Source organism: Macaca thibetana, chromosome 4 (assembly GCF_024542745.1).
Source record: "Macaca thibetana thibetana isolate TM-01 chromosome 4, ASM2454274v1, whole genome shotgun sequence".
NCBI lineage: Eukaryota > Metazoa > Chordata > Mammalia > Primates > Cercopithecidae > Macaca > Macaca thibetana.
The window spans coordinates 9573749-9599101 of record NC_065581.1 but is presented as its reverse complement, the minus strand read 5'-3'; the positions used below and the strand labels follow the sequence as shown (position 1 = coordinate 9599101).

The following is a 25353-nucleotide window of genomic DNA, read 5'->3' as shown; positions in this document are numbered from 1 at the left end:
TATAGTAAGTGTTGTAGGGAAAATAAGGCACAGGGTATGGCTGAGGGTGAAGGTGCTATCTCCTTCAGGTTAGTCAGGAAAGACTCCACTGATAACGGTGACATTTTAGTAGAGTCACGAAGAAAAGGAGTGAGCCACGTAGTTGTATGGGGAAGACTCATGCGATAGCCTTTGCCACACTCATGTAGGAGTGTGCTCAGTGTTTGATGAGTTCATGCTTGCTGTTACTAATTCTCCCTCCAAAAGTTTCAACCAATTTGTACTACTTGGTTCTTGAAATAAGTTTGGTTAAAGCATAAAAAATTATACTCGTAAGTTATATAGTTTTGTTCATTTCTGTTAATACAAAAATATTTGTGCAACTAAACTTGGAGATAACTTATTATGAAAATAAGGTAAAGTACACACACATACAAACAGACAACCTCCCTTACCCGCCGCCCATCTTTTGCTTTTCTTATGCTTTGCTATTTTCCAGCCACTAGAGAAAATTAAACCAAAGGGTGGGCTAAGAACCAAGTATTAGTCACCAGCGTGGACAACGGGCCACCCTCTTAGTTGAATAATTCCCAGACAGGGAGGAAGCTTTTTCTGTTCCAGTGCTTTACACATGAAAGTGGAGGTAAAGGCGCTGGCTAAATAATATTTAAAAAAAAATGGTAAGTAATCTTCATACTAGTAGACATCTGAAACTCCTTCTATCGATGATTGAGTGGCTTAATGGCTGTGACAGACTTGAGTACACGTTAGCAAGGTTAGGCACCACATTGCAAGTAAACAAACAAACAAAAAATTGTAGTCAGTTTTTTTTTTTTTTTTTTTTAAGACAGAGTCTCACTCTGTCGCCCAAGCTGGAGTGCAGTGGAGTGATCTCAGCTCACTGCAAGCTCTGCCTCCCGGGTTCACGCCATTTTCCTGCCTCAGCCTCCCGAGTAACTGAGACTACAGCCACCACGCCCAGCTAATTTTTTTTTTTTTTTTGTATTTTTAGTAGAGACGGGGTTTCACCATGTTGGCCAGGCTGATCTCGAACTCCTGACCTTAGGTGATCCACCGACCTTGGCCTCCCAAAGTGTGGAATTATAGGCATGAGCTGCTGCACCCAAGTGCTGGGATTACAGGCGTGAGCCACTGTGCCTGGCCAGATTATTTTTTTTCTTTCTGATAATCGGACTAACACAATCGGTTGTCTTAAGTAAGTTCAAGTATTTTTCTTCGGTTCTGCCAGACCAAGTACTAAAATATTAGAGCAAATCAATAACCTTCAAATTTCATTGTGTTTTTTACTTCCCAGAATTCAAGGGAAAAGAAAAAGTATTTTCTAAATTTGAAGACCGGAGTATATTGCACAGTTCTCTGGTCATGATTGATGTTTTACACAGTCTGACTTTAAAACTTAAAAATTTTCTTTCCTGTGTCTATAGAGAGTGGAGTAGATGAGTGGAAAACACTGCTGGCCATGTCATCACGACTACTTTGTGTTTAAACAATGCATCCACCACCTGTAGATTTATCAGAGAAGTGAGTGGCTACAGTAAAGAGGTGTCTTTTTTTTGTTTTTTGTTTTTTTTCACTTTTCTTCTTTCTGTCCTCACTCCCACGTCCCTGATTTGCCAGTCTAATCTCAGATTTGTGGAGGACCGTTTACACCTTCTTCTTCCTTTTTTTTTTTTTTTTTTTTTTTTTTTTTTTGAGACAGAGTCTGGCTCTGTTGCTCAGGCTGAAGTGCAATGGCATGATCTCGGCTCACTGCAACCTCTGCCTCCCTGGTTCAAATGATTCTCCTGCCTCAGCCTCCCAAGTAGCTAGGATTACAGGCATCCACCACCATACTCATATAATTTTTGTATTTTTAGCAGAAACGGGGTTTTGCCATGTTGGCCAGCCTCGTCTTGAACTCCTGACCTCAGGTGATCCACCCACCTTGGCCTCCCAAAGTGCTGGGATTACAGGCGTGAGCAACCAGGCCTGGCCCTGTTTTCACCTTCTTACTCCATTGTTCATATTTGTAGCCAGTGCATCATATGCGCAGTGAAAAGTGGCAGAAAGAAGCCAATATATGCTTCTACTTGTTCTGAAACTAATTTATAGCATGTTCATACGTAGTTGCATTGCTACTATTAACATTTGCATGCATATTTGCAAGCAAAAGCCTTGGAAATACAGTTAAAATTTGTGACTTTCTATTTTCATGAAATGCCTTGCATTTATTTCTATTTCTAAAAGCTTTAAAAATGTCATAACCAGAAGTAAAGGTCTTTGTGGTTTCCTGGGGGGTTCATAAGAATTTTGGAGCAGTGGTATGAAAAGCACATATTTCCGGCTAGGTGTGGTGGCTCATGCCTGTAATCCCAGCACTTTGGGAAGCCAAGGCAGGGGGATCACCTGAGGTCAGGAGTTTGAGACCAGCCTGGCCAACATGGTAAAGCCTGGTCTCTACTAAAAATACAAAAAAATTAGCTGGGCGTGGTGGGGGGCGTCTGTAATCCCAGCTACTTGGGAGGCTGAGGCATGCGAATCGCTTCAACCCGGGAGATGGAGGTTGCAGTGAGCCGAGACCGTGCCATTGAATTCTAGCCTAGGCAACAGGAACAAAACTCTGTCTAAAAACAAGAAAAAAAGAAAAAAGGAATGAAGAAAGGAAGGGAGGGAGGGAGGGAGGGAAGGAAGGAAACAAAAGCACATATTTCTACACTTGATCTTAGCCAAAAGTCCGAGAAGTGATAAAAGCACATATTTCTAACAGATGCAGGATGTAAAATTTTTGGTTACCAAAATGTGAGATGTTCATGATAACAGAAATTACTGTATAATGTGTGTACCAATACATATGGATATTCATTAACTTTCCTCAAAATTACGTAATTTCTATCCAAATTAAGCACAAGTAATTTTATTTAGAAGTATAGCTTTCTGGCACTGCAACATAGTTTATTGCCTTTCTCTAAATTGGTTCAAATTTACTTAACTGCTTGTTCTATACCCTTAATGGTTATCTTAAAGAATGAAACATCAAGGCATAATCATTTTACTTACCTAATTTATTTGTAGATCGTCTTCTATTAATTTGTTGCTTTTTTTATTCCAAAGCAACAATGTGCAGTATTGCTGACATACATAGAATGCACAGAAATCAAAATAACAAGATGAAGATTGAAAACATCAAATATGCGTATGTTTCCCAAATAGCTGATGCTATCCAAGGTTTTGGTGTTTAAGTCAAGGTCACAGGCAAGATTCTAATATAAAGCAGCTAAGTTCTTGACCAAAAAGTGGATACTATGGCTGGATGTAGGAAGAGCCCTCACTTTTACCATTTGGAAAATCAATTCCTGTTATGTCTGTTATTATATTTTGTGAACAGGAGTTACCATTTTTTACTAGACACCAATGTTTATTTTTTTGTGTGTTTTATTTTTTTAAATACTGGAATATATGATACCGTGGAACCACAGACACAGTCATAAGCATGCATTTGGATTCATTAATTCCACAGGATGTCATCACTTTCTAAGACAAAATGAAGCATTTATGTCCATTTTACTGAGACCCAGTTTTTTAATGAATTGTTTGCTCCTAAAGAAATAGTGAATAAAATCACGATCATCAAGGCATAACTTATTTGGAGTTCTAAGCTTTAAATACACAGGAGACCAACCAGATCATCCAGTATGACCTAATTTCCTGACCCTGGTTCCCTCTTACTGACTTTCCATACTTGGAAACTGAGTGCAAAATTTAAATGAGGAAAGAAAAGAAATCCACTCAAGAGCTGTTAAAAATGTATCTGTGCAGTGAATCTATGTACCACTGTGTAATTATAATAACATAAACAACTCCACTATAAGGACATTCACATCAGACCTAATTTCATGCTGAACTATTATAATGCAATTAACAGCCTCATAGTCCTGTTTTAATTAAGCTCTGTTGTGAAATATGCAGCATTTGAACCTGTTCCGGCCTGTTTCGTCTACCATTGAATTACCGTCCTTAACTTGTTTTTCTACTGAACGATGAATTTCATTTAAGGATTACTGTTCACGGGTCTGGCAGTTTGTGGAACCTTATAGGTTTTTGTGCCTCCAGATGGAGGTCAGCTTCAGCCCCTCAAATGTGTCCTATATGTGTAGTCTCTCAAGTCACTTGTCTCAATAGATTTATTAACTCACGCTGGCCTCTCCCAGAAATGAAGAGACACGTTTGGCTTTAATGAAAGAGATTTTAGATGACAGGAGAGAGACTTGTGGAGCTAAGTTCAGCTAATGTAGGGCACCGTAGCTCTCTTCTGGCCTATCATTTTGCAGAAATACTAAGCGATCTCCACTTTTCTGTGGATGTTAGTCTGCCAAACAGTTTAACCATTACTCACTAGAAAATGGAAAATAAAGACACCTACAGAAAATGCAGTTTATAGAAAAAGCATATCCTGCTTCCTTCTTTTTCTCCCTCACCTACTCTAGACAAGAAGGTCTGGGTTGTCTGGTATTTGCCTTAGCAGATCTTTCCCTTCCTCTGCTTGAATTGCCTTCATAGCCTGAAATAAAATGAAATGAGAAATGTTATAAGGGAACATTTAAGTTGATGATCAAATATCATAGGTCAGTTTGCTGAGTAGCTGGTTCCTCAACAGCTAGATTTCAGGACATAGATTGAAAAATCAAGCAAATGAAGTTGTAGAGACTCATGTTCACCTCCGTGAATTGTTCAGAATTGAGCCACGTGACCTAAAGATAAATGGTGATTTTTTCATCACTCCCTACCTCTGTATATGCCCTCTCATTAGCCCCTCTTCAGATTTCATCCCTGTTATAAAACCTTCTCCTCCTCCTCCTCCTCCCCTCCTCCTCCTCCTTTTCCTCCTCCTCCTCCTCCTCCTCCTCATCCTTCCTCTTCTTCTTCTTCTTCTTCTTCTTCTTCCTCTTCCTCTTCCTCTTCCTCTTCCTCTTCTTCTTCCTCTTCTTCTTATTCTTTTAACCTTGCCCTACTTTCTTAACTGTAGGGAGGATTTTTAAGAAGTTTTCAAAACTAAGCATCCCCAGTTGCTTGGGGGCTGTCTTTGGCTCTAAGTCAGAATATAAAGCATTGACCTGTAGGGTGGAGTGTTTTCATGGCCAATGTGAGAACACTCAGCAGCTAGCCAGAAATATCCTCTTCTGTATGAGCATCTAATTCAGAACCTTAAACCATTTCTAGGTAATCCCAGCACTTTGGGAGGCCAAGGTGGATGGATCATCTGAGGTCAGGAGTTCGAGACTAGCCTGGCCAACATGGTGAAACTCCATCTCTACTAAAAATACAAAAAACTAGCCAGGCGTGGTGGCAGGCACCTGTAATCCCACCTACTCGGGAGGCTGAGGCAGGAGAATCGCTTGAATCCGGAAGGCAGAGGTTGCAGTGAGCGGAGATTATGCCATTGCCCTCCAGCCTGGGCAACAAGAGTGAAACTCTTATCTAAAATAACAAGAAACAGCAAACAAACAAAAAATATTTCTAGTGAAGTTGTACGGGTCACTCTCTCTCACTTCTGTCTTTCTCTCTCCCCTTTCTTTCTTTCAAAAAAAAAAAGGTGTGTACTCATACAGCAATATAGTGGGGTCTGACTTGGTCCACATACCTTGCTGGACACAGGTGTTTCGGGTGTGCTGTCCTGTGTTAAGAACTGATGGCTAGAAATTCTGAAATGACCATACTAGCTTTGGTATTAGACCCTTATGGTTCAAGGAAGGGAGAAAAAGTGTGTTCCAGTACATGTCCTACTTCATCTTCAATTCCAAGGACCTTGAGAACCTTCCACAGGATGTTAGTAGAACAGAATGCCGAGGTGATTTGAATGCTGCCTCTATTTCTACTAAGTTTCCGCCCAGACCAAAGATAGGAAAATCTTCCCACAGAGTCTTCCATATGCACGCTTAGTAAAGAGGAAATTCAGCACCCAGATCGTGTTCAGACATATCCCCATTCGGCAGCAGCACATGCGTGCACAACAACAGCGTGCTCCGTGATCAAACATTTTACCACATGGTGTAAGCAAAAATGCATGGGCTTTAGAGTCAGACCAACGTGGGTTCAAATATCAGAGCTGCCTGATTACTGTTGGGTTCTCAGGGGGCTAGTATGTTATACCTCTCTTTTCCCCACCCTAAGCTGTTCGACAAAATTAAGAAGACACAGGAACCAGACCAAAGGAAATAAAAATATCAGCTTCATTACTGCAAAAGCTGTTTGGAAGATGTGACTGTAGATCAGCAGCCACGTGAGCTTGCTACTTTATCACTCATGAAGAAGGAGACCCTTTCTGAAAGGGGCCTGCTCTGGTTAAAATGACATTATAGATAATCAAAGAATATAGCTACTTCCTGGGGCAGCTTAAATCCAAAAGAATGAGAGAGAAGGGACAAGGAAAGCTCCTCCGCTTTCTTGTTTCAAATTCACCAGGGAGGAGAGTAAGTTAAGTTTGAGAAGAGAGGCCAGGAAAATAAGGAAATCTGAGCTGCGGGAGTAAAAATTACCTCTTAGTAAATATCATCACATAACTGTCTTTGAGCACGTTACTTAACATTTCCGAGTCTTAGTTTCTTTGTCTATAAAATGGGAATAATAATTCTAACCTGACAGGGCTGCACATATTAAGTTTTTAAAAATGTATGTGTGTGTGTGTGTGTGTGTGCATGTGTGTGTGTACTACAACTGCTACCTTAGGGCCTGCCACTAAATAATAAATAATGCCACCTCACTTTCTAGTCTATCCCCCACCCCTGCCTTTCCTCCTAGACACTAAATCAGTCAAAGACATCTCTGGGCAGAAGGCAATTCAACCCTCTCTTTCCTATGATTAGGAGTGGCTAAAAAGGAGAGGAAGCACTGGGCATGGTGGCTCATGCCTGTAATCCTAACACTTTGGGAGGCCGAGGCGGGGGGATCACCTGAGGTCAGGAGTTCAAGACCAGCCTGGCCAACTGGGTGAAATCCCATCTCTACTAAAAATACAAAAATTAGGCAGGCGTGGTGGTGAGCTCCTGTAATCCCAGCTACTCAGGAGGCTGAGGCAGGAGAATCGCTTGAACCTGTGAGGCAGAGGTTGCAGTGAGCCAAGACTGAACCATTGCACGCCAGCCTGGGGGATAACAGCGAGACTTCATCTCAAAAAAAGAAAAAAAAGAGAGGAAGAAGGAAGTATGTAATCCTTAAGTGAATAAGAATTATTGTTAAAAATCTGCTTTGCACAGTTTGCTGCCCACATTTCCAAAGTCACTCACACTTTTAAAGGAATCAGCCCTTGAAGTGAGAATTAATGCCTTAGGGACAAATGTGTCCATCTTCCTATTCCTTTAAACATGCAAATGCCACCTAAGGAAGTGGCGATGTGGGTTTGCTCCATGTTACATTTCCAAGATGGGGAGGGAGGCTCCCATCTATCTGGGTCACAAAGAGCTGTCTCCTAACTCCTGTCTCACCTGTGTTTTGTGGAATGAGTGGAAACTCGATGGTTCCCCAGCGTGCAGCATGCTTCTTCCCCACCCATTTTTATTCTGCCTAGCCTAAAGTCAAACATTTTACATCCAGAGGCTGGGAATTATCAGTGAATGGGCTAACCCTAAGGGAGAGAAGGAGAGGCATTTGTGATAGCTGGCCTGGTGCTGTGTGCACCGGGAGAGTGACTAGGAGCCCTCAGTTTGGCCAGTTATCATCCACGTCCAGAGGGGAGGGTGGTGCTGCTTAATGTCCTCACCAGGCTATCATGGAGAGTAACAGTTCATTCTGTAATTTGACTTATGTTACCATAGTCGCTAGTTTTGACATAGTTTTAATATCTCCTTTGGCCGGTGCGGTGGCGCCTGCCTGTAATCCCACTGGAGCTCAGGAGTTTCAGACCAGCCTGGGCAACACTGATTAGTTTGGGGACCCCGTCTCTACAAAGAATACAAAAATTAGCTGGGCCTGGTGGCACGTGTCTGTGGTCCCAGCTACTTGAGGGGCTGAGGCAGGAGGATCATTTGAGCCCAGGAGGTGGAGGCTGCAGTGAGCCATTATCACACCAATGCATTCTAGTCTGGACAACAGAATGAGACCCTGTCTCAAACTAAAATTTCAAAAAAAATAAATTTCTTTTTTAGACATATTCAGTGCTGATTCAATCACCGTGCTTCCTCAAACCCTCCCTGCCTGCTTGCTTTAGCCCCTTTTCAATGTCATCGCTGGCCATTGGTGTGTCATGCTGGTTGCCCCTTTTGAGGCATCTCTGATTCATACCTCGTATCTAGCGAGCATCCTCAACTCTGCTGATTCTAGCTCAGAAAAAGAAACCATGGATGTGGTCTCCAATCCAGTTGCCACTGCCCCAGTGCAGGGTCTCATTGTTCACTTTTAATGGAAAGCATTCCAAACTCTCCTCCTTCTTTTTAACTCTCATCTACCTTTTAAGCTGCCTCAGCATATGACCTTAAAACCCAAATCAGGTCACACCTCTTCCGCTTTCAAACTTCCAGCAGCTTTCCCCATATGTGAATTACATTCAAAATGACTCAGCACAGCATCCAGGGTCTTCGCAGTACCACTTGACTTTCCAAGCTCATGTCCTTGTCCTCACACACCTCCTCAGTCCCGTCCACTGAACCCTTCATTGGCCCCCGGGCCTGCTGTGCACTTCTGCATCTCAGTGCCTTTCGGGTGCTCCTCCTCTGCCAAGAGCACCTGTCGCACTTTTCATACCTATCAAAATCCCACTGAAGTTCTGAGACCCAATTCAAACTTCAACTACTTGGTAAGGTTCCTTCTGCACACTCACCACAAACTTATTTTAAGTCAAATACATACCAGTTTCTTATTGTGAACGTTTGGTGGATTGTTAGTTCCTAAAGCATGTTTACATTGTCTCAAAAACCTCTCATAGGATGGATCCTCAAAAAACCTTTGTATTAATCATTTTAGAACTTGATCTTTTCTCTTTTTCGCCATTTCAAGATATTTATACTATTCCCCCCCACCCCCCGTCTGTCTGAATTTTAATTATACCTTTTTAGCTTCAAAGAAAAAGTCATCAGAATCTTGGGAGTTTATTGTCAATTATGAACTTGATTTAAAGAGTTACTGGCCAGAATTTTCTTTCATATTATTAAGTCTTTCCATATTTCTGAGAACTTAAAGTATTTCTAAGTCTTAGGGGGAGTTAACATGTTTGATATGGGATTTCCACTGCAACACACAAATGTTTTCTGCCTTAAAGAGAGCCAGTAAGGAAAGAAATCTATTGAAAACTTTCTCCCGCCTGCTTTTGAAACTACTGCCATCTGTGAATCTGGAAACTGGAAATTTCAGAAAGCATCTATACAGCTCAGCAGTTGTAGAAAAAGATAACAAAGATATCTGGAGGCCAGACAGCTTGTCAGCCTCAAATTTTAGAGTGGTACAGTCTAACCTTCATCATCAATCGTTTAAATAAACAAAAGGATAGAATCTTTGGAATACATTGATAATTCAGTTAATATTAATGAAGGCCTCACAGGGTTCACTGAATTATATTAGACAGTGAAATTGTTACCTGAAAAATCCTACAAGAAATTAAAGTCCAGTACGTGCAAAAACTGGGATTGCCGTAAAGGAAAAAATAGCGGGTAAATACATGAAATATACAAGAATCCTTCCCGGTGCACCTCTGTAAAGTATGTCTTTGATGTATCTTGTCCACTGTTACAGTGATGCCAGAGACTTAGCGCTTAGCACGGTACCAGTAAGTAAAAACAAACAAAGATTTCTTTCGGATGAGAAAGCACAAACACCCATTCATAAAACCATTAGTAAGCATTTTTTTTTTTTTTTTTAATCAACACTGTCATTGTCACAGCCTGCTTGATCTTCCTACTTTGGGTTAATATGGAAGCCAATTACAGCTTCATCTGTGTAGAATTAACTTTATGGAGCACACACCGGGGATTTGTCTATCTTCACTATTTAGATATATGCCATAAAAATATGCATGGAACGCAGTGCAAGCACTGCAGATGGCAGAGACTTTCAGATTTATTGTAAAATCATTTAAAATCGGTTATGCTCTCGCCAGAAGTTAATTAATTTTTTTTTTGTTCTTTTCTGGGGCTGGGGGGCTGGGTTGGGGGGGCTGTGTCTCACTAGGTGGCAGTGTATGATTACATCTGGAAAAGCCATGGCATCAAGTCCAGTGTCTCCAGCTGTGACCTCCAACATCAAAATGAAATTTCTGTGTCTGCACTTGGTCCAGGAGATATTACTTCTCATGTATCTGTATATACCATTTATCCCAGTGGGTTGCAAGAGCTGTACCGCCATTTTCTCAGACTCCCTGATGGGGCCATTGTTGAGGTATGTATATATGAAAATATCTGATGCAAATGCTGGGTAGTGCTTGAATTTTGTAGTGCTTGAATGTGCATATCCATAAATATATATATATATATGTGTGTGTGTGTGTGAGCGTGTGTGCATATGTATATATGTATACGTGAGCTTCAATATTACCTTACAGACATATCATAACTTATGTTTTTAACATATGGTGGGCTTGAAGATGTGTTTTAGTTTTTGCCTAAACAAAGGCACCACATAGAAAAAAAAAAAAGTTGTTTCTGTGCATAACTATGTCCAAGAGAGGCAAGAAACAAATCAAGCTAAATAATTGAGGATTCTGACTGCAATAACTTTTACTCAATGTTTGTAAACATTAGCAGGTTGGTGAATAATAGTTCTAGGAGTTCACAAACACCTCCATGCCTCAGGAATTGCACAGTCTTTCCCTTAAATGATCTCGCACAAAATAAATCAGATGGTAGCATTTCATTGTGTTTTCCCTGTGAGAAAAATCTTAAAAATAAAGAAATGTGCCCCATCAAGTAGTGTTTGGCAAAGATCTTGATGTTATGTTTTCTCCTAAAAAGTCAGGATCTTTCAGTGGGCTGACTTTGAGTTTTTAAAAAAATCTCTTGCAATCCATCATATTCTCTGAATCCAAATTCATGGTCTGTCCCGTTAGCATCACCCTCGAATCGTGAATCCTGAAGGAGTGTTATTATTTGGTGGAAATAAAGAGTGGTGGAGAAGGAACATTAAGATACATAGAGCATTTGGTTCCCTAGTCCTGTTGGCATACAAACATCACTTAACAGTGGCGCAATACTGGTTGATTAGAATTGGAAGAATATTTGAATATTCTATTGAATATTAGAATATTGGAATTCTAATATTCCCAGCACATTTTTCCTTTGAACCTTAGCCATTGTTGTTTTTGTTACTAAGTTGATGAAAGTGTGTCCTCCTAAAACAGCCTTTTCAATATAACCTTCAAGCAATTTCAAACTGTTTAGCACCCAGTCTTGCGAAACACCCGGATTGGGAGTTTATTCCTCCTGCTATCACAGCCCACAACATTGCTTGGGTACTTGAGTGAGTCACATACACTCTACTCAGAAAAGCACAGAAGTGGGGAAACGATATCCCATCAGCTGGCTCTCCTCTGCCCCGACCAAGATGTAGTATGAGAGGGAATTGCCTATATTGTAGCAAAGCAGCAGGTAAGCAGATTGTAACAGTATCCAATGTAAGACTTCGGGAGTTTGGGTCACAGGCTGCTATTGCCACTTTTGCATGTAATCCTTTTCAGATTTCTGAAACATTTGCTTAGGTAATCTCTTTGCAGAACAAAACTGCCAAGGATGCATTTTTAAAACACTTTGCATAGGCGTGTGCTAAAACGTGTGTGTACACCACGCACTGAAATAACAGGAAAAGAAGAGGCATCGGGTGGTCTGCCTTTCTGCTACAAAATATCTTGTAGATCCTAGAGCCTTGGGGCCCGAATAGAAAGCCCAGGTGTAAGGCAGTTGCAGTCCCCTGAACAGAGCGATCACCACCACCCTTCCATTCGCTCACTTCTTCATTTACTCCATAACCTTGGCTGAGTCATTTCCCACTGCTCTGCCTATTTCCTTATCTGTGAAACTGGGTTATGAATACTCATACTACCTGGCTCATAGGGATTTGGGGCAGATTAATGAGATAACATCTGCAAAGTACTTTTAGCTGTTAAAAAAAAAAGTGCAATAAAGATTGCAAAGTATTACGAATCATGCACAATTAAATCCACTGAACTTGTAAATATTTGTTCAAGTACTAATAGTAACATTATGCTAAAAATAAAATAAACTCACTTCTGGAAGAACTGAGCAGTGGGGCAACAGGTGTTATTGACCCGTCTGACTCTTTTATTGCCAGTGTTTTCCACACCATTGCCTTATATGATGGTAATGGTGGAAGAACAGCTGGGCATTGGTAGGAGCCTATGCTCAACTGAAATTCCAGCAGGCATTCAACTGGCTTTACTTTATCTGTCCCCTGCTCTGTGAAACCTATGAAGTGCACTTTCAAATTGGTGTAATCAGTTTGTACCTTCTGTAGCACTTGTCACAATATTATATTTTATTCTTCAGCCTTTCCAAACTTGTTTCCAGTGTTACATTGTGTCTCTTAGAGGGTAGGAACCATAAAACAATACCAGTCCCAGAGCAAACTGAGAATTAGACAAATTTTCTTATCTGTCTGGCTATTTACCAATCTTCCTGCTTTCCTTTTGCTCTTTCTTAATCTCTGAAAGGTTCTGCCAGGCTTATTCCTGGGCTTTCGAGCTACAAAACTTAACATTGGAAGGGGTTTAAAACTGGTCTTTTGCAACCTCAGTGAGAAAACCCATTCTGTTATCTTTCCCTAGATGTGTGCATTGTAAAGAAATATCAAATACCAGCAAATGGGTAGATTATATTTTCTGGATTAAAGAAATATCCCTTAATTTTTTAAAATGATGGTTTATAAGCAGTCACCTACTTGCCCAAAAGCTACCTTCAATCATTGAATTTCCTTTCTCTGTACTTTGTATGTAGTTGGTGCTTAAAGATATCTATTGAATTGCATTGAATTTCTGGATTCCAATTTACGCTACATAATAGACACCAGAAGATATTTACCATCGATGCCACGGTGAATTAAGTGACCTAGAATTAGGAAGTGACTTAGAGGTATTTAAAAATACCTGTAAGACTGATGCCATATTTCGGTAGGATATTCTGATAATGGAAGAAGTAGGTAGCTGTGTCTGGGCCTAATTTCTTTACAAATTAGATATGGCAATAAATATGAAACAAAAATGAATGAGGTTTTGCTTCACCCTTATAACCTGAACTCTATTCTTGAAGGCTTTATGGTGGTTTTTAAATAGGGTACCTAGTTCTCTAAGTTCCTTTTGCATTTAACACAGCTCTAACTGGGAACTAGAGTGATTTTTAAGGCTTTCCTACTTCTGATATGAAATATAGGTCATATATTCACATTTTCTATGTTTTTTTCCTCAGTAAACACCTAGCATTTTGGATTTGGAGCAAATTATTTTCAAGTTTAATTTGTGTAGACAACTATGCTTTTGCAAAAGAATAATTCCTGCACAAAAGAGGTCAGATTTCGTTTGTCTGAAATAGAAATCACATTACAAGCAATATTTCCTACAGATATGTGTTCATAATGTTTTTCATCCAGGCTTGTGACCTAAGAAGATACAACTTTTACCGTGTTCTACATATTTTGCTTTGTAAAATATCCCCTCCACCGTTTGTCAGAGATGGTCGTTGGACGACCAAGCAGTGAGCGCCTCTCTTTAATTCTATTTTTATCAGCCTTTCTAGGCTCCATGGATTCCAACTCCTCTCCACAGAGCAATGCTTTGTCTCTTTGTTCCATAGGTAGTGTTATCTTGAGGTATTTTTGTAAGAACAAAGTTACCCTAAAGTTTTTAGTGCTACAAAACCTAGAAACCCAGGCAAGATTGGTGCAGATTCATCAAGTCACAAATAAGCTTCCCAATCCCAGGGTATCAGTCGCAATTAAGAAAGTCCTTGGAGCATTAGTTGGGGTGGAATGGGAAAACGGTTTTTGTCATTAGAGGCAGTGTCGCCTGGTGGTCTGAGCGGAGAACTGGGAGTCAGGAACCGAGCGATCTAACGCAGGCTCCGCGAAGCCCTCCTGCGCGGCTTTAGGCAAGCAGCTGCGTCTCAGGAGACCAGGCTCACCTACTTTGAATCTCCCATTTGAAGCACTCCTTACCCAGGGCCAGGGGATACACAGCAGGAAGCCTGATTCCTTGTCTGCAAAATTAGAATATTAATACTTGCCTAAATAACAGATTAACCAATTAGTGATTGTTAAGTGCTTGGCTGATAGAAAGCAGCAGGAGAAGAAAGGAGAAAAGAAAAAAACCGAAACACAGTATTATTCTTAGGTGGGTTTTACTCAGCTCTGGACTTTCCTACTGCCCATGCAATCAAGTGACCACAAGTGCAAAGAGCAGGTGTAGAGAGACTGGACCTTAACTTTATTTCTCTCAAGACAGCAGATGAAACCGACTCTCCTGCAAGGCTGCATGAAGCTTTGAATAAATGGAGAGACGGAAACCACATTTTGTCCTTGAATTGATGAATTGCAGGGCAAGACCTCATGACGAATAATCGAAAATGTTTTAGCTTCCACTCTTCTATTTTGATTTCTTCCAGAAAAGATAGTTCAGTGTATTTGGAATTTTCCATATCTATATTTTACAATGACCAATTTGCAGTGCATATGTGTGTGAGAGAGAGAAAGAGTAAGATTAAGAGAGAGAGGAAGAAGTTGCGCAATAATATAGACGAGAAATCAATAGAAAAATACAGAAAAATTGGTGCCTTTGGACAACATTCATCTAATTAATTTAAATTGTTAATGATATCTTATATTTTCAGGGAGAAAATTACCCCATCAGTTTTTCCTTTTGTTCAAAGTCATTGCACATGGGAAGGAAAAAAGCCATGCATGTGTTTCCCACTGTGCGTAGTTTTAGGCTGCTCTGGATTTAATATTGGTGTGAATTTATTTATACAAAATAGAAGAAAGGTACATTTTCATTCACCAAATTTAGAACACTTGATATTTTGTGCACGACACCTGCAAAGGAAGATTCAGTATGGCCTTTGGGTACATTTGCTCACATGATAATATCAAAAATGCACATTAAGATAAAAAAACAGTAATAACAATGATTATGGATTTGCATAAAATATTGCAAAAAATTTAAGTATACTAATATGCTTTATTTCTGGTTTTCAAATTCAAACTTCATAGTTGCTACTTCTATTTTTTAAAAAATAAGGTCCTGATACTATTTTGCCTCTTCCTTTCACTAAGAATGATTGATGGACTATTTTAACTAAATTATAAAAGGTCAGCATTTTGCTATATCTGAAACTCAGACCTTATTATAAGCAACATGTAAACAAAAGAATGCAAAAGCAAAGTAGAATTCCATGATCAGACTGGTATTAGAATATAATGCCACTTGTAAGACATTTTTCTGTCACACCCTCATGAAAAGTCTTAGACATATTTCCTAATCATTTACATATATACACAGGCATTTAGCTCCCTTTGAAAATTAATTGACAATATAATTATTCCCATATGCATGTGTCAAAAGAAGTGATTTTTTGCCCATTATAACTGGGTCAGTGCAACTCACTGTGAAATGGTTAGTTTTTCATAAAAGTGAAGCAAGAAGAGTCTTACCTCAGGCTGCGTTTATCATTTTATTTGTCTTATTGGTAACCTGAAAAGGAAAAATCACAGTTCTGTTTGTTTCAAAACCTAGCACACTGTAAATTTTAAATGACTACATTAGATTTCAGACATATTTTTAGTAAACGCAACTATTTGTTTTTAAAAGTTATTTTAATAATACGCAAAAATATTAACTTTTAGTGACTACATGAATTTTACTATAGCTATGTTTGGTGTCCTTAGAAAATCATGACGTCTTTTTTGATTCCATTTACTGCAACTTAAGATGTAATTGTTAGAAATATTTTAGAGATTCTACAGGCTATAGAAGCATTACAGTTCAATCTTACAAAATATTAAATTTCTCTATACTTCGTTTATGTTATCTTTTGAGGTAATCAATCATTAATGATTCCTGCTTTATATGGATCTTATATTTTTAATTTATACATTCATGAAAAAGAATAAGACACATATTTTTAAAAATATTCTTATATATAAAATAATTTTTGATATTTTAGATTTCCTTTAAATCCCTGAATAACTAGGACTTCTGAAAGCTGTAGAAAATGATTGTTCTATTATTGTATTCATATGTTCATTAGAAATAATATATGTGTCATATATTGAATAAGAAAACTTTTCTTGGATTCTAACTCATAAGAAATGTTTAAAAGTTATAAATGCAAAGAAGCAGTCAAAATTTGAATATATATGATATATGAATGATACATGAATATATATAATATATGAATGATAATGTATGGTTAAATGTCTAACATAAACGTTGTAGAACTGAAGAATGGAAACTATTGTATAATTGATAAAGATTGAATGTTTTTACTTGAATCAGAATTCCCTTTGAATTCTGTATATTTTTCTGTTACTGAATTGGATTTCAGAAAAGACATCTTGAAGGGTGACCTTCTAAATGTGAAAAAAATATTTTCATGCTTTTCAAATTTATTAATCTTAATATTTGGAAACGTTTTGAGTATTTACATTATGAATATATTTTAAATCCATGCATCCAAAAGGTAATGCTTGAGGTGAGCATTTTCAGAATATGTGATTTTTATCTTGATTCCATTTGACAAGACTGCCTAATACTGATTTCTAATAAGGTAGAAAATAATTCGCTCATCAAAAAAAGCAAAATGAAAAGCAATGTTATATATATGTGTGCTATGCGGATATAAAAAGATACAATTATGCTTAGGGTTATAATATGATTATGTTTAGGGTTATGATTAGGTTTAGGGTTATTACAAAGTATTATAAATATCTTATATTTATATATAGAAATATGAAAATATTTTGGTGCATTTTGGAATTATGCTAATATTAATCTAAGATCTACTAATATATTGATTGTTCTCTTTTGAAATTCATAGATAATATTAGTTTCTCATTACAGTCTATGGAACAAATTCTTCCATAATTACTTGAAACAATTATTTTAAAATAATATTATAAAACAATGTTAAAAATCCAGGTGCTTAGAATCAGTTATTCAAAAATATTTGTTTCCTATAAATTATTTTTAATCCCACTTACATTTTCTGAAACCCAAACATGAAATCATATAAGTTTATGTGCAAAATTGCATATAGTATGCTGAGCGACACTTAAAAGGAATGAAACAGTAACAGTAGCTTATTTTCTGAAGCAATCTTGACACTAATGCTGAATTACAACTTGAAAACATCTAGCATTTTTACCTTTATGAGAAAAGGCTTTTTACATATTTAACATAATTCTAGGGAAAATAAACTAGAATTACGTATAAAGATATGTACACTGTAACCAAAGGGCATTTATATTCCCCTGTAGAATACTTACAATGATTTTATTGCCATTTTGTGTCATTTTCTAAAGGATATAAAATACAGCCAGTAAACAAACTAGACTTTAGATTTGAGCTGACAGCTGCTCTTTCAGAAGCAATATTCAGATATTTAATCTTAAGAATATTGAATAGTTTACAACCAAGTAAAGTATACTTTTGCAAAAATGGAAGGACTGCGTGCTTTGGCTTATAATTTTCACAGCTGTAATGATCAACAGAGCCACCACCACCGACACCCAGGATCCCTAAATTCCAGGGAATAAATCCCAATGTCGGCCCTGAGTTCAATTAACCCCTCAAGGAAATTAACCTATGTGCTTTACGTTTTCAAATTGAAAACATCCTTTCTCTAAAATGATGATGATTCAACCTATAACTTATACAATGTCATATTATTTCTAGTACTACTTTTGAACTCTATAGTTTCAATCAGGGGTAGCAATCTGAATTTCATTGAGGGATACTTCCACTTCATTTCGGAATCATCATGATTTGTATCAGGCTTCCAAATGTTGATGTCTTGCCGCAATCAGTTAATTAGTGCTATGAATATATACATCTTAGTGTTAAGCGGGCAAATGAAATCAAAATTTACTACCAGAATTCTGTGTCTATTTTATTTTTTCTCCTTATCTCCCTAACCATATTTATAAAGGCCTCTCACTGAAACTTTATCAATATTGCGTATTTTCGGCAGCTAGATTTGAGCCATCCCACCAGCTCAATGATAAATAAATTTCATTTTTCCAATTAGACACTTGAGAAGATACCTACCCTTATTAGCAACCAATTAACTATCTCTTTCTTAAGGCCTGTTTTAGCTAGAAAATGTCTTAAGAAATGCAGATGATTCTTTACATCAAAGAGGGCCAGTCCTGCTTCAAGCACAAGACAAGGGCTTATGTGTGCTATTGCCTCCACTGCTATGGGTGTCTCCATTGAGCATGGCCTTGGCATGGGCTGAAAGATACTTCTTGGTCTCTGCTGAGGTTATTTTCCAGTCACACTGTCTGGCAGTGACACAGCGGTGTTTCAAGCTTGTATTCTATTAGTTCACAATCATAAATCCCTCACACCATTGTGGTGAGGTCCTGAGTGGCTAATCAAGACTTCAGTGGCTTCGGCCTCAGCCACAGAGAGTGCTGGATCCAGTTTTCCTCCAAAAAAGTTGATTCTGAGCTTTTGCCCACTTTTGTTGTTGTTGTTGCTGTTATGGAGGGATAGAATTTGGAGATCTTTCCTCCGCAGTTTTCATTAATACCCTATATTACTTCTCAGAGGTAGATTCTGACAGTGAAATTACTAGGTTAAAGAATATGAGAATTTAAAAGGATGTTTATATGTGTGTGTATGTAATATCTGCTACATCTGTTTGTGTCTGTGTGTATCTGAATTGCCCTCCTGAAGTATGAACAAAGGTATAACCAAAACTACAGTGAATGGAAAACTTACCCAATATTTCGATAGTCTTTTTGGCTGCAGTCACCCAAACCAAACTATACTTCTATGACTTAATGAGATAATGCTATATTTAAAATATGAAACCACATAGATATCATCATTCACTGTCTTTTTCTACCTTTGAAAGAGACTACATGACTAGGTTTGTTTTTTGTTTATTTTCTAAGCATGACCCATTTAAATACAAGTTTGTCATAAGATTTCAGTCGTTAGTAATATTCATTTTCTAGCCACATTTCTTCCTATTAATCAATAATATCCATAAAACAAAATAAGTATGACTACAATGTTGTTTGTGTATTTTTAGCACACATCACTTAAATGACTACACAAACTAATACAAATTTAAAATGTTCTAAGATTTCTTTATAATCACATTGTAGTGATTAGAAAATGAACTTTTTCACACAGAGTTAACTTAGAAATGACAATCTGCTGGGTGTAGTGGCTCACGCTTGCAACCCCAGCACTTTGGGAGACTGAGGAGGGTGGATTGCTTGAGCCCGGGAGTTCAAGACCAACCTGGGCAACATCCCACCGCTGCAATAAATAAAAATATTAGCTAGATGTGTTGGTGCATGCCTGTAGTCCCAACTACTTGGGGGGCTGAGGTGGGAGGATCGCCTGAGCCTGGGGAGGTCGAGGCTGCAGTGAGCTGTGATTGTGCTGCACTCCAGCCCAGGTGACAGAGCAAGATCCTGTTTCAAAATTTTGAAAAAGAAATGACAATTAATAAATTTCCTTAGGAATTACAGTTGAGGGTAGTTATGTGTTTATTTCATCTTCCCCAAAGCCATGAAGCCAAATTTGCTAATTTGATGTATACCACACATACATACAAATCATTTTTTACAAGTAGACTTTTGATACATTATGGTGGCAGCTGTGATGAGGACAAGGGGGAATAATTATAGGTGTGGGAGCAAATTAGAAAAATCAGAGTAACATGGAAGGCTGTGTGATTCTAGTCCATGTCCCCGCTGATGTACAACCAGGTAGAAAAATGATTCCAGGTAATTCATCCAGATGAGAATTGGAAAGTTTCTGAAATCTCCAGCAAACAAAACCACTCTTGTTCCCGCTTCCTTCTTACCCAAGCACTGTAGACTCTTTAAAGAATTCATATTAATAAAGAGCTACTACTGAGTAAGGAGACATCCCAACAGTTTGTTTTCTAGATAATAAAGTGATGATTAAGGTTGTTACTCTGAATCTAATTCTCAACAACAAAGAAAGATTGTAAATGACAAAAAACTGAGGAGAAAGTGACCTTCTCATTGTGGAACTCCTGGTGAAGGCTGAGCACCCTTTAATTTAATATTCACAAGGGCATTTCAGAAGTTCAGAGAACTGGCATGATGGATCTAAAAGGGAAGGCATTTCAAGAACCTTGGAAAATGCTCTAGAATTGTAACTCTGGCTTGCATTATTAGATAGTCTTGATAAGAAAGAAGAAAAGGCATCTAAATAAATACCGTGGTGCACAGAATGTTTCCCAATAAACTTAAGCTTTAAAAGATCACATACCAAGAAATAGAGAGGTGTATAATAAAGAGTAAATGCAAAAGATAGTTGATAAGAATGACAGACATGCCTGGAATTCCAGCACTTTGGGAGGCTGAGGTGGGCAGATTGCTTGAGCCCAGGTGTTTGAGACCAGCCTGGGCAACATAGCAAGACCCCATCTCTACAAAAAATACAAAAAATTAGCCAGGCATGGTGGCACATGCCTGTAGTCCCAGCTAATTTGGAGGCTGAGATGGGAGGATTGTTTAAGCCCAGGAGGCAGAAGTGGCAATGAATGGATATCGTGCCACTGCACTCCAGCCTGGGTGACAGAGCCAGACTCTGTCTCAAATTTAAAAAAAAAAAAAAGAAAGACAAAGAATGACAGGGAAGCCAGTAATGGAAAATGACTTTACAAGTTCAAATACCATAATATACTATCGATTCTTGTCTCAGGATAGATAAATTTTCCTCAACATTATTTGGTTGTATATATCAAACACCTAATGTATTTCTGCATAATCACAAAGGATATTTATTAACTCATATAAATGGGAAGTACCATAGCTATTCTGATGGGATTTTGACTCAAGTTAAAAAAAATTATCAAATCTCTTCTCTTCTTTTTTTCATCTACATTGGTTCATTCTTGAGAATGTTTTCTTCATAAAATGACGTTGATCCAGGCTTTTATGATTCCTTCTACTCGCTATCTTGGAAGATTTTCTTTTCCTGGTATTTCAATCAGTACTCTTTTTCTCCATTTGCTCACCCTGGAGAGAGGCTTTATGATTGGCTGGCTTTAAGATTTATAGTCTCATCAGGAGATGGAAGAGTAGCTCTAATTCTGCACATGTACACCAGAACTTAAAGTATATTTAAAAAAAAAAAGAAAGAAAGAGAAAAATGGCTTCTGCAACCTCCAAAAAAGAAAAAGAGGCTTGTCAGGTAAGCCTATGTCCCCTTTGGTATCCAGAAAAATACATTCAATTTGCCAAAGTGCACGTAGATGTGGCTCCCGCCTTTCTCATCTGAATGGCTTTTGGTACAAGAGGTCATAAATTCTAGGGGAAAACAATCCTTCAGCAGAATGCTTGGAAATGTTAGATACCTTCAAGAGGTAGGAGAGACGTATGAAGTCAGTGAAATTGGTGATTATTCTAAACAGTCCAGGAATAAACCTAAATTGTGTGTGACAAGGGAAGCAGGATGTTGGCATAGCTGTTCGTTGTCTCAAGTATAGTCTTGTATAGACAGAGAGCTTCCTTAGGCACAGTGAGTTCCTACTAAAAGGAATGTTATCCCTTATTTTCCCCAGTTTTTTATTTCTATGCATTTAATCAAACAATAGTTATTCAAGGCACAAAAGAAAATTCCAGTCTTGTTTTTGATTTTAGATTTCAGTAGAATTAGAAAAAAATAACTTTTCAAACATATTTGAATTGTTAATTATAATCCCATTTTCTATACTACTAAATATATTTATACAAATATTATGATATTGGACAGAGTTGCTATAACATTACTGTAAATGTCAGAAGTGAAACTCAACCATAAAATCTAAATGATAAGCTTCTGTTATACTGTGGAATTAGGATAATCATAAGGCATTTCAGGGGACTTCCAAGCTACAATTCCAACAGAAAAATAGGAAAGAATTAACAGTTGTTTATTCCACCTAAATATTTCTTTGAAACATCATTAATAAACATGTGCCCATTTGTCACAACTTTTCAGGTGTTTGGTGATATCAGTGGCTTAAAGCTCGTCCACAGTGAAGTGATCACAGCTATTCAGGAGCATATAAGTGAAATGGACAGCATCCTGGGAGACTCGTTTGACATTTAATTGAGAGACATGAAAAGAACCCATTAAAATTAAAAGGTATTTATTTGCTGATTAAATATTTAGCTCATTACTATGAATGAGTGCATCAACTGTGAAGGAGCCACAAAGTGCTACTTCTTTCTTCTTGTTTTTCTAACGCTCCATGTTGCACAACTCATGGTGAGAAGACTAAGTTCAACTTCCTTTTCAACCCTACTGCCTTGTGATATGCAGTTGACTAAAAGTCAATAATGGGTATTGGAAAGAACACCTAGAAGTCAAGGTCATTGCAAATATGTTTTCAGAGAGAGGAGAAACCATCTTAATCTTTGCTAGTTTAGAGAGCACTATTTGGCTACTCTGGAAGTTGAAAAGGGCAGGACGCCATTTTTAACATTGTTTCACAGTGGTATTCTTTCATGAAGAGGAAAACAGAGGGATGGCTAAAAAATAGTAAGGTCAAGTCTAAATAAATTCCCCCTCCTCTTCATTTAGCTTAAAAATTTCACTTTTTTTTTCTCTAGAAGGAACTTAAAGAAAAATGGAAGGAATTAAATAACAACAAAAAATCAGGTCACTTAAATGAGTTCATTCGTGTGTATAACTTTTGTATTCTAGGATAACAACCGCCAAGCCCAAACTGGCTGGCTCAGATTTGGGCTGCTCCAAATCACAATTCTTTGTAAAGGGTTCAAAGTAGCACAGCCCCCTTTCTGGTCCTCATATAATCTCTTTCCTTTCCCCTTTACTCACTTGCTTTCCTCTCTGTCAACTGAAGATCAGGTATCAGATAATCACAAAGCGACAATTAACCATAAGAGGGTTCAATGGTCATAAAAAGTCCAGCATCATTAAGAATCTTTTGTCCACTGTATAAGGGACATCTCAGCTCCCTGACCTTCCTCCGCACATTTAAGGGAGGATGAGAAGTGTTTTTTCAGTCGTAGCTCTGAAACAGAAGGCAGTGCTTATTAGAAGGGTCAAAATAGATACCAATAATTAGAGAACATGTGAATGCATCCAATCCTAGTGATTTTTCAATTCCCAGCTTTAGTCATTGTCTATTATGATATTGTCAGTGTAACATAAGAAGTTTGCATTAAAGATTACACAGTGTGTTCCCTCTGTTGGCAGAAATTATCAAACATATATACTATCAACACTTTCTATCCTCTATGGCTATTACTGAAGAACAATCAATGTACATTAGTGTCTCTGTCAACAGATTTTAACTTTACAGAAACTAATAAATATTCCAAACATGTTTTAATAGTTTAAATTATTGGCTGGACACAGTAGCTCACGCCTGTAATCCCAGCACTTTGGGAGGCCAAGGAGGATCATGAGGTCAGGAGATTGAGACCATCCTGGTTAACATGGTGAAACCCCGTTTCTACTAAAAACACAACAAATTAGCCCAGCGTGGTGGTGGGTGCCTGTAGTCCCAGCTACACAGGAGGCTAAGGGAGGAGAATCGCTTGAACCTGGGAGGCAGAGGTTGCAGCGAGCCGAGATCATACCAGCCTGGGCAACAGAGTGAGACTCCGTCTCAAAAAAAAAAAAAAAGTTTAAATTATCACATCTGCTCACCTCAGACAACTAGAATCTTCCTTCAGATACTTAAATGTCGCTATCACTGATCTCCTTCCTTCCTCTCCTCCACTCTTGAAAATATTAATACTCATATCTCTGATCACCATATATTTACCTCTACTTTTACTTAACACAGTTGTTAAGTAAAATTAATTACATACTTTTGTTTCCCATTACAGCATGAGTTAACCTGTTAACAGAGAACTTTAAAAATGCATCTTCGCATGAACAGAACTTGGAATACTGTTTGGTACTATGGGGGAGCTTAGTAAACATTTGATGTCGGAAAGATGGCATGAAGGAGGCCTAACAATAGCATTGGGGCTGGTTCTTTATTCTGCTCTTATTTACAGTATAAAGAAGTCCACACAAAGAAACAAAGAAAAAACGGGGCTAGATATATTAAAACAAATTCTCTGATAGACCTATATCAGCACAAAATATTCTGAGAAAGAGAAGGAACAACTGTATATATAGAAGCAGATTTCTGCATCTTATGCTGTATTTCACTAAATTCTTAAATCAAGTCAGTAAATCAAAAGTCCTGCCATTTGCTTAACTGAATTAAAGTAAATATCTGCCAATTTTGCAGGTCTATCATTTCTATTTATAATTTCCTCACTAAAATTTAAGGCCTGCGAAGGCAGGGATCATTGTCTACTTTATTTAATGTTACCTCCCCAGTTTCTAATGCTGTACTGAATTAATAAGTGCTCAGTATATTTTTGTTGAATGAAAGAATAAACGGACATGTCACATTTCACTTAAATTTATGTTTCATGTGCTCAATGAATGAATTGAATGAGCGATGCAGAAATCAGCAATCAATCCATTGATACTTTTCCTTTTACGGGTTTCCTTTAGGAAATTGGTGGCTCCAGTGGAAGGATGAGTGAAGAAAAGCAATATTTTCTGCACCTGAAGAATGCCCATGGCCACAGTATATTTTCTAATCCGAGGCATCTTCTACTACATTATTGCAAAGCATGAGTTCAATATTCTAAAATACAAGTCTGCAGAGTTTATTTTGTTACTGTTATTGATTTTCTGTATTTGTTTTCCCTGCCATTGAACTTCTGTTACTGGGCACTAAGTACTAAGTAACAGGTTCAACACTTGAGTTTGTCTACATCTTTTATAACATTATATGTACACATAGGTGTTTGGTGTGTAGAAATTTACTGACCTGTGTTTTCATGAATCCTCTCTTTTTGTTGAAAAGGACCATTCCGAGGTTCAGGGCTCAGTGTTATCACCCAGTTCAATGTTGAAATAAGATTTGGCACAATCTACACCTGAAGTAAACACTATGTTTGTACTGGCATTGAAAGAAACTATTTAATTTAGACTTTTTTGATGTACATGTATGCATAGTTTCTTAAAAAAAATAGAGACAGATAGCCGGGCGCGGTGGCTCAAGCCTGTAATCCCAGCACTTTGGGAGGCCGAGGCGGGCGGATCACGAGGTCAGGAGATCGAGACCATCCTGGCTAACACAGTGAAACCCCGTCTCTACT

General features: G+C 38.0%; 1 protein-coding gene across 1 annotated transcript in view; it reads left to right on the top strand.

Annotated features, from left to right (window-relative positions):
• LOC126952358 (uncharacterized) overlaps nt 1-24349 on the top strand; it is a gene marked incomplete at its 5' end in the record, with an annotated part of 317885 nt that extends 293536 nt beyond the window's left edge. Inside the window, 3 exons of the mRNA XM_050786815.1 lie at nt 10132-10338; nt 22154-22241; nt 24312-24349. Of these exons, the coding sequence (XP_050642772.1) occupies nt 10132-10338; nt 22154-22241; nt 24312-24349 (333 nt within the window). The remainder of the gene's footprint in view (nt 1-10131; nt 10339-22153; nt 22242-24311) is intronic.
• Between the last annotated feature and the right edge of the window lie 1004 nt (nt 24350-25353).